Source organism: Salvia hispanica, chromosome 6, assembly GCF_023119035.1.
Source record: "Salvia hispanica cultivar TCC Black 2014 chromosome 6, UniMelb_Shisp_WGS_1.0, whole genome shotgun sequence".
In the NCBI taxonomy this organism is placed as follows: domain Eukaryota; kingdom Viridiplantae; phylum Streptophyta; class Magnoliopsida; order Lamiales; family Lamiaceae; genus Salvia; species Salvia hispanica.
Window position 1 is genome coordinate 24,701,821 of NC_062970.1, and position 10,349 is coordinate 24,712,169.

At 39.8% G+C, this 10,349-nt stretch overlaps 1 protein-coding gene across 1 annotated transcript; it reads right to left on the reverse strand.

Moving 5' to 3' along the window:
* Window positions 1–247: 247 nt before the first annotated feature.
* Window positions 248–3,365, reverse strand: LOC125194993 (G-type lectin S-receptor-like serine/threonine-protein kinase SD1-1). The gene is made up of 7 exons (XM_048093201.1): window positions 2,982–3,365; window positions 2,732–2,858; window positions 1,910–1,965; window positions 1,387–1,525; window positions 850–1,087; window positions 630–780; window positions 248–541 (listed from the first exon to the last, which is right to left on the reverse strand). The coding sequence occupies exons 1-7, from the start codon at window positions 3,363–3,365 to the stop codon at window positions 248–250; spliced, it is 1,389 nt and encodes a 462-aa protein (XP_047949158.1).
* Between the last annotated feature and the right edge of the window lie 6,984 nt (window positions 3,366–10,349).

Here is a 10,349-nt window from a genome sequence, read left to right on the forward strand (position 1 = left end):
CACGCCGGTCCGACGCCCGCTGGGACATCCGAGGCTGGAGATGCTCTAAATCGAATAAGACAGGTATTTACATTCTTCGTCTTGAAGGAGAGCGGATTTGAAGGTGCGTGCTCTCTTTTGAGAATAATTTTGCTTATACAGTGATTTTTCATTTGTGAATAATCGAATTTGTTTACGAAATAAAATACCAGTAATATATGACAAAGTAAAGGACTGAATGATGTGAGAATTTAGCTTCTGCGATTTCCTATTTTCCTTGGATCAATGACATGCTTACTTGATTCTCTGAATTTTTATTACACTTGTGAGCAATGCCAACATCTCTCTCTGTGAAAAATCGAAGCTCTTTAGCTTGAGCTATTGATATTTCATTCCCCAGCATGAACACCACTGAAGACATGCTTGGTCTGTCGTCTGGACTCTTTTGCACACAAAATAACGCCACGTGAATCGAGCGTAGAGCTTGTTTCGTGTCTAGTGAATCAACTAGAGAAGTATCTAGTAGTTGGCTTGTCTTGTCTTCTGTGTATAGTCTCCACGCCTGTGCAAAATGGGAATTCATTGTCTAGTTAGTTTTATGGTAAATGTGTTAATTCGATTCGACTAGTGAATAACGCGTTTATGCTTACGTGACCGAGAAGGTTAATATCATGATCTTCAAGGCAGAATCCTCTGTTTCTCTTTCCACACACAATTTCTAGCACGAGAACACCGAAGCTGAAAACATCTGATTTGACCGAGAATACCCCGTCTATTGCATATTCTGGTGACATGTATCCGCTACAAAACAAGAAAATTGTGTTATTATGTGAATAAGAATTAGAAGGATCAGTGTTTGTTGATACTTACTATGTTCCAACAACTCTGCGAGTTTTAGCTTCTGTTTCGTTTCCTGCAAAAGTTCTAGCTAGGCCAAAGTCGGATATCTTAGGGTTCATGTCAGCATCTAGCAATATATTGCTGGCTTTGAGGTCTCGATGGATGATTCTCAACCTCGAATCTTGATGAAGATAAAGAATTCCCTTAGCAATTCCGTTGATAATATTGAAGCGTTTTTCCCAGTTGAGTAGCCTACTTTTTGTTTGATCTGTATATATTGTGGAGTTAGTACTGTAATTTGTGTATCAATGTCTATGTGTTGCTATTGAGATGATCGAAGTATAACTAATTATAAATGCATAACTAGAGAACGCGAATTTAGTTCACTATAAGAGTAATTTACTCTTGTAGTGAACTAAATTCGTGTTCTCAGTTATGGATTTAAGTAGTGGTTGCCCTATAGCACTACTCCGTGTTGCTATATTTAAATTGGTCACCAAATATAATCAGGTCGAGGCTACTGTTTGGCATGTTCGTAGATCAACATGTTTTCTTCTCTTTCGATACAGCCTCCTAGAAGCCTCACCAAATTCCAATGCTGAAGTTTAGCAATCAATATCAGTTCGTTCTTCAATTGATCAACTCCTTGTGAAGAGTTTCTGGCCAAGCATTTCACAGCAATTTCCTGTTCATCTTCCAGCATGCCCTACACACACAACTTGTCCATCAAAAATTGGTGTTTATACCACATTCCTTTGAAATATTACAGCCAGTGGTATATGACAACGACAGCAAATAAATGGTTATGTAATTTTTACCTAGTAAAGAGGTCCAAATCCCCCCTCACCAAGCTTGTTAGCCATAGAAAAGTAATTGGTAGCTCTCAAAACTGTAGATAAACTGAACAATGGCAACTCTGCTTCTTTGCCATTGCTTAAATTAAGTGCTCTTGCTAGTGTTCAACATATTGAGAAACATATAGTACTACTTTTATTGATAGAGAGATTTAGTTGAATCACACCAACTTTATACCTTCTTTTCTCCTTTTATTCCTACAAGAAAGTATGATGATAACTAGGCACAAAACTACCCCTGCCACTGATGTGAAACTCGCTATGAAGATTGCTCTTTTCTTCCTTCTAGATCCTGCATTCGAAACAAATAATATAGAGGATGTTGGATATGGGAATCAATAATAGTGCTGCGCCACTTTTATATTTGGAGAGAATATGGATATTGATATATTTCACTAAATAGTGAATATGATATTTTATTGGAAGATTCTTTTTGAATGAATAAAATGGTGGAGATTACATTAGTATTTATAGATACATACATGAGTCTTTCTAAGGGACATGACTCTTCACTAAACTCTTTACTAAGGGACATAACTATTCACTGAGGTACATGACTCTTAATCAATGTGCATAACTCTTCATCAAAGTACATGACTCTTCAAGAAGGTACATATCTCTTCGTTGAGGTTCATGACTGCAAATTACATTTTCAACACCTCCTCGTAATTTGCAATCTTGAGCATATCACGAGACTTCTGAAATTTCTCTACTCAAACTGCTTTAGTAAGGAAATCCGCAAGTTGCTCTTTTGTTCCAATATATTCTAAACCGATTTCTTCTTTGTTCACCTTACTCGGATGAAATGATGACGCAACTCTTAAATGAAACACTTTCTGTAATTTATCACTTGTTGTCATAGGAGAGAAAACTGGATTGCAGTTCTCCATATGAAATTTCTTCAAGAGATCTTCAATGTATTTCTTGTGATATGAGTATTTTTCCTCCAGATTTCTTCACTTGGATTCCAAGAAAATATTTCATGATTCCCAAATATGTCATTTTGAATTCCTCCATCATTCTTTTCTTGAAATCTTCTATCATATGTATGTTAGTACCAATATAGATAAGATCATCTATAAGGCCATATAGAGCTTTCTTCAATTTGTACACCTTGGCTTCTTCTCCTTCAACACAAAAATCTTGAGGTTGTTCATCAAACACCTCTTCTTCTAGCTCTTCCGGCTATTGAGAGTACCCCTTCACCATAAGTCTTTCTTTATGCTTTTGAATGCTTCCATCTTCTTGATATTTTGTTTTATAGAACCATTTCATTCCATTGACATCTTTATGTATTGGTTTATTGACCAACTCCCAAGTGTTGTTCTTGTCTATCATGGCAATTTCTTCCTCCATTGCTTTTCTCCAAATCTTTTTGCTATTTGCAACTTCAAAATTTTCAGGCTCTCTAGAATAAGGAGCAAATTCAGATACTTCATATATTTCTCGTAATGAACGAGTCTTTCTTATTGGAGATTCTGGACTTGAATCTGCAACATGATTAGGAGGACTTTGTGGAGTAGGATTTGGACTTTGAGGTGGAGGAACGCCATAATCTTCTTCATCGTCTACATTTGATGATTCATAATCATCTAGGGATAGATGCTCGACTGATTCGTCTTCCCAGTTCCATGATGTTGTTTCATCAAGGATCATATTTTTTCTCATGTGACTGCTGCAATTGTCGTCCATGTACAATGTTTCTTGTGATTGATGTTCAGGAATCATACAAGAGAAGAGTTGTTCACCTTCATCTTTAGAAAAACGTACTTCATTTTGCTTCCACTCTTTCTTTCGATGGTAGCATTCCCTTTGCGAATGATTTGAATTCTCGCAATTTTTGCACTTGAAATAACACTCGTTTGTGTTATGATTAGTCTTTTTGCAAATTTAGCAATAAAGATCTGAATTTCTCGATTGATCTCCTCCTCTTCCTTGAAACGGTCTACCGTTATTTTGAAATGTTTGTCCTCCGAATTTTCCTTTGCTTTGTTGTTTTGGGTTCGAAAAATTCCTTCTCCATGCACTTGAAGAGAGCATGTAAGATCATGCAGAGTATAAGTTGATAAATCCTTAGACTCTTCAATAGCGGCCACAATGTAATCATATTTTGGTGGTAGACTTCGAAGGACTTTTTGAACAATTTTCTTTTCTTCAATTACTTCTCCAAGACTTCTAATTTGATTCACGATCTCGGCGACTCGGGTAAGATAGATTTGTATGGTTTCAACATCTTTCTTTGATAAATTATCAAACTCTCTCCAAAGAGATTGTAGTTTGATGGAAGTTACCTTGCCGTTGCCATGAAATCCTTCCTTCAATATATTCCAAGCTTCTTTGGATCGTTTGATACCATGAATTCTTGGATATATGGATTTACTTAGCCCTTGTTGAATAAATCTCAAGGCACTTGCATTTCTTTTCACATTTTTCTTGAAGTCAATTTGTTGAATTTGGCTCCATTCCTCTCCATTAGTTTGTTGTTGTGGTGGTTCTTCAAATCCATCTTCCACAATATCCCATAGATCTTGAGACAAAAATATAGTCTCCATTTGATTACTCCAATAATCGAAGTGTTCTCCTTCGAAGATGGGAACTTGATTTGGAGCATAAGAAAACATGGAAATGTTTGATGCCATGTCAATACAAGGCTCTAGATACCACTTTGTTGGATATGGGAATCAATAATAGTGCTGCGACACTTTTATATTTGGAGAGAATATGGATATTGATATATTTCACTAAATAGTGAATATGATAATTTTATTAGATGATTCTTTTTGCATGAATAAAATGGTGGAGATTACATTGCTATTTATAGATACATACATGTGTCTTTCTAAGGGACATGACTCTTCACTAAACTCTTTACTAAGGGACATAACTATTCACTAAGGCACATGACTCTTAATCAATGTGCATAACTCTTCATCAAAGTACATGACTCTTCAAGAAGGTACATGTCTCTTCGTTGAGGTTCATGACTGCAAATTACATTTTCAACAGAGGATTGTACACTGATTCTAATGCATCCATATATATTTCACTGAGCACTAGATAACTTTCTTAAATTGAAAACTTAGAACTATGTCAACAACCTACATTATTGTTGGAAATAAATCAAGAAGATATGCAGAGATTATGGAATTGATATGAAATTAAATGTAATTATTCTTTTCCTGATTTATAGCTAGGGTAAATCTTACCATATGTAATTAACCCTAAGCTTATTTAGGCTTGTACTCCCCTTCATATTACACAAGTTGAATGAATATATAATACCAATATTCAACATGGCTTCGGAGCAGGATAATCAGAGGCTCAGAATATAATTCATCACAGCCAAAAATATACCTTGTCCCGACCAGAAGGCGACGGACAACCGGACCTGCAGAATGTCAGGGGAAGAAGAAGACGTTAAACCCAACGATACCAGACTTAAAGCAAGTAAGAATGTTACAGTAGCATTCAAACTAAATGGAAGGAACTATCCACTATGGGCTCGGCTTATGCGAGTCGCCATCGGATGCAAACGGGCGTTGAGGCACATCACTGGAGTGTCGGCGCCCCCAGATTCAACAGATAAGGAGTATCTGGAATGGGAGGAGACCGATCTACTTTTATTCTCATGGATCGTACACAATATGGAGATTGATATTGTCGGAGACTTTGCACATCACCAAAGTGCGAAGGCAATCTGGGAGAGCTTGGCCGTGACGTACCAGAGTACGTCAGATCCGTATCTGATCTATGACTTGGAGGACAAAGTCAGTCGGATTGTTCAAGGGGACATGGATCTGGAAACCTACTGGAGAACCTTGCATGGTGTGTGGGTCGAGATCGACCGCTGCCAAGGCAAACCCATTACCTGTTGCGACAAAGGAGTATGTCAGTATCGAGATATCACCAATCAACGGAGACTATAGAAGTTTCTAGCTGGATTAAACCCTCAATATGAGGGAATCAGAAGAGACATTCTCAAGGAGAGCCCGACGCCTCCGGTCGACGTCGCGTACGGCTGGGTGAAATGGGAGGCCACACGGCTGAAAATCATGTCGGCGGCGAACCCCAACCAAACCGTCGCAACGAACGGAGATCAGCCATCGGGCGGAGTGGGCTCTGGATTTGGAGCCCGAAACACACGCCTTTCCTCTCAGTCAACGCCGCCACGTCCCGGACAGCAGGCACCACCCTCCGCCGCCGCCAACAACCGCCGCGGTGGAAATAAGCCCGACAAGACCAAGCTTTGGTGTTCTCACTGTGGGATGAACAAGCACACCCGAGAAACCTGCTTCAAAATTGTTGGTTTTCCGGATTGGTGGGAGGAGAGTCAGAAAGGGAAGGCCAAATTAGCCATCGGAGTTGAGAAGAACGGAGCTGAGGGAGAGACCCCTCACGGCAGCGTCGGTGGCAGATGGAGTGAGGAGATGGGGAAGGCTGCATTCGCCGGCAGAATCGGAGGAGGGAGTAGCAGCGGCGCCTTCACTGAAGGAGGTAATGGGCTAGGGTTTGCAAAACCCAGCCCAATTTATACTTTATTACATGGTCCCTCTAATTTCCGAAAATTGCAGCATATACCCCATGCCTTACAATCTGACCACTATACTCTGCATAATTCAAAAAATGACCCCGTATCATGTGATAGTATTTTTATTAGTCCCAATAGTTTTGAAATTCTGCACAAGTTACCTATTGCTTGTACTGTAAAACATAGACCTAGTGATAAGGAGAAAAGATGGATTTTTGATTGTGGGGCAACAGATACGATGACACATGATAGAAGTGATTTTGTAAATTTTAGTGATACTATGAAAAGTCATATACAGACTGCAGATGGGGAATTAACATTAGTGGAGGGGAGTGGGACAATTGAGATCTCACCTACATTAAAATTGTCGAATTGTCTCTATGTTCCCAAGCTGTCACATAAGTTGATGTCAATTAGCCACGTGACGAAGGAATTAAATTGTACACTATTAATGCATCCTAATTTCTGTGTATTACAGGATATCAGGACGAGGAGGATAATTGGGCGTGGCACTGAGCGTCAAGGCCTCTACTATGTTGATGAGATGGCTCACCAAGGCAGTGCCGCCATGCTAGCTCACGGATCTGCGACTCGAGAAGCTTGGTTGTGGCATAGACGTTTTGGTCACCCATCTCATGGTTATTTTAAGTTAATTTTTCCTCATTTTTCTCATCTTAAGGATATTAATTGCGAATCTTGTGTTTTGGCGAAAAGCCACAAACAATCTTTTAAGTCTACTGAAACTCGTGTTAAAAGTTTGTTTTCTTTGGTGCATGCTGATGTTTGGGGCCTGCGCCCGTTACTGGTGATCATGGTTTTAAATATTTCTTACTTTTTGTGGATGATTGTTCAAGGATGACATGGGTATATTTTTTGAAAAATAAATCCGAAGTTTGTCAAAGTGCTTAGGTCTGACAATGGGAGGGAGTTTGTCAATCGGGAGATGTCAAATTTTTTCAAAGATAAAGGGTTAGTTCATCAAACCTCTTGTCCTTATACCCCCGAACAAAACGGAGTTGCTGAAAGAAAAAATAGGATCATTCTAGAAATCAATCGTGCCTTATTTTTCGACTCAAAAGTCCCAAAATTTTTATGGCCTGAGGCAGTTGCTACATCAGTTTATTTGGTGAATCGTCTCCCTACAAAAATATTGAGTATGAGAACTCCACTCCAACTTTTATCTTCTCTAGCCAAAGTACTTGAGCCTCTTACACTACCACTTAAAGTCTTTGGGTGTTCTGTGTATGTTCATGTTCCTAAACACGAAAGAACAAAATTTTTCGCTTGCGCCATAAAATGTGTTTTTTTGGGGTATGGAATCAATAAAAAGGGTTATCGGTACTTTGATCCCTCGTCTAGGAAGATAATAACCACTATGAATTGTAATTTTTTGGAGTGTGAATATTATTACACCAGCCTTAGTGGTCAGGGGGAGAGTAGAACTGTCGATAGGTCAAGTGGACCCCTAAGCTGGTTTGTGTCACTTCCAAGAAACTCTGCCGTGGAACCAACGGAGACAGTTAGTACTGCCGCCGAGCCTGTCTTGTCGGCAGCAGAGCCTCCTCAATCGCATTCGCTTGATAGTCCTCCTCCAATGATATCTGAGGTAATTCCTGAAACGGGCATCAATAGTACGATTATTCCTAATGACTCTGCCACAGAACCGAAGGAGAATGCTGCGATTGATGGGGATACTGGGCAATATATACTCCCAAATAGGCTTACAAGAGGTGTTCCACCAAAGAGATACAGTCCAGAGCGTGTCTCGAAGAGGATTAGATATTCAGTGGCAAATTTGGCTAAAGCTAATTTGACAGAAATGGCAAGGGCATTCTCGGCTGCCCTTTATGATGAAGAAGAGCTTCCCAGATCTGTAGAGGAAGCAATGGGAATTCCACATTGGAGGGAGGCAATGGTTGTAGAAATGAAGGCACTAGTGAAAAACAAGACATGGAAAGTATGTCTGAGACCCGAGGGATCGAGATTAGTGGGATGTCGCTGGGTGTTCACAATCAAGAGAAGGCCAGATGGATCGATTGAACGCTACAAAGCGAGGTTGGTAGCAAAGGGTTACACACAAACCTATGGAGTTGATTATGCAGAGACCTTCTCACCAGTGGTAAAGATGAGCACTATCCGCGTACTATTCTCTATTGCTGCAACAAAGATTAGGCCACTGCATCTGTATACTCGCAGCATCTGTAACCGTATACGCTATCCCACCAGTGGTAAAGATGAGCACTATCCGCGTACTATTCTCTATTGCTGCAACAAAAATTTGGCCACTGCATCAGTTTGATGTGACTAACGCCTTCTTACACGGCGAGATGACCAAACCAATCTATATGGAGGCCCCACCAGGATTTGATGGAGGGTTCAAGGAATGAGAGGTTTGTAAACCTAAAAAGACGCTCTATGGTTTAAAGCAGTCACCAAGGGCATGGTTTGGGCGATTTACTGAGGTAATGAAGAAATACGGGTACAAGCAGAGTAATATTACTCAGATCACACCCTATTTCTCAAGAAGAGAGGAGAAAAGATCACATGTCTGAACATTTATGTAGATGATATGATTCTCACTGGAGATGATGAAGAAGAAATAAATCAGTTGAAGAAAAATCTTTTTACCGAGTTTGAGATGAAAGACTTGGGTCTACTGAAATATTTTCTGGGAATTGAAGTAATGCGATCAAAAAAGGGAATATTTATAAGCCAGAGGAAGTATGTTTTGGATCTCTTGGCAGAAACCGGGATGCTGGACTGTAAGCCTGCAGAGACTCCAATGATACAGAATCACAGCCTTCGACTGACAGAAGGAGCTGAACTTACACACCAGACTAGATACCAACGTCTCGTGGGTAAGCTTATCTACCTTTCTCATACTAGGCCAGACATTGCCTATGCAGTGGGGGTAGTTAGTCAATTCATGCATAAGCCTCAAGTCGATCACTGGGAAGCGGCCTTGAGAATTGTGCGGTACCTAAAGGGGACCCCAGGGCATGGAGTTTTGTTCGAGAATAATGGGAACTTGGAAGTACATGGGTTCATTGATGCAGATTGGGCTGGGAACCCAAATGATCGGAAGTCGACTGCAGGATATTTCACCTTTGTGGGGGGAAATCTTGTAACTTGGTGGAGTAAAAAACAAAAGGTGGTAGCTCTGTCGAGTGTTGAAGCGGAGTTTCATGGAATTAAGAGTGGATTGACGGAAATTCTCTGGCTGAAGAAGTTGATGACAGAACTTGGATTGATGTCTAAAGAGCCGTGCAGACTCTTTTGTGACAACAAAGCAGCGATCGGTATATCTGAAAATCCAGTGCAACACGATCGAACAAAGCATGTTGAAGTAGACCGCCACTTCATCAAGGAAAACATAGAAGCAAAAGTGATACACCTTCCCTTTGTTCGGTCAGAAGATCAGTGAGCAGATATTCTCACTAAAGCAGTAGATTCAAGAAGCTTCCATGAAGTATTGAGCAAGTTAAAAATGGGTGATCTCATTGTTTAACTTGGGGGGGAGTGTTGGAAATAAATCAAGAAGATATGCAGAGATTATGGAATTGATATGAAATTAATTGTAATTATTCTTTTCCTGATTTATAGCTAGGGTAAATTTTACCATATGTAATTAACCCTAAGCCTATTTATGCGTGTACTCCCCTTCATATTACACAAGTTGAATGAATATATAATACCAATATTCAACAATTATGGATGTCAACACGAAGATATTTGTATGTCAACTAAATGTAGTTGACATATGTATGTCTTCTGTTGAAATATACATATGTCAACTTTATTTACTTGGCATACAATATCTTCGTGTTGACATCCATAATGTAGGTTGTTGACATAGTTCTCAGTTACTGATTTAAGAATATTATCAATCTAACAACAGGACCGTATTTCACCTGATTCGAAGGAAGACACTCTGATGTAAAGATCTTGTCCAAGTGCAGATATAGTTCTGATGTCAAGCAAGACCCCATAATAGAACAGGCATCCACCTCCCTCTTTGCTGATATTCAGCCGCGCATACGCCACACACGAACAGTTCCTCGAGCATAATACCTCACACTCATGAAGGCTAATCCTCCCACCAATGACCGACGAGTTTCTGGAGTCGGGCATTTTCAGTCGAGAATACT

Coding starts and splice junctions, on each gene's coding strand:
- LOC125194993 (XM_048093201.1), bottom strand. CDS start 3,365: ATGGACGACAATTGCAGCAGTCACATGAGAAAAAATATGATCCTTGAT. Junction 1,088..1,386: donor GGTGAGGCTTCTAGGAGGCT/GTATCGAAAGAG, acceptor CAATATATACAG/ATCAAACAAAAAGTAGGCTA. Junction 781..849: donor CGCAGAGTTGTTGGAACATA/GTAAGTATCAAC, acceptor CTTGTTTTGTAG/CGGATACATGTCACCAGAAT.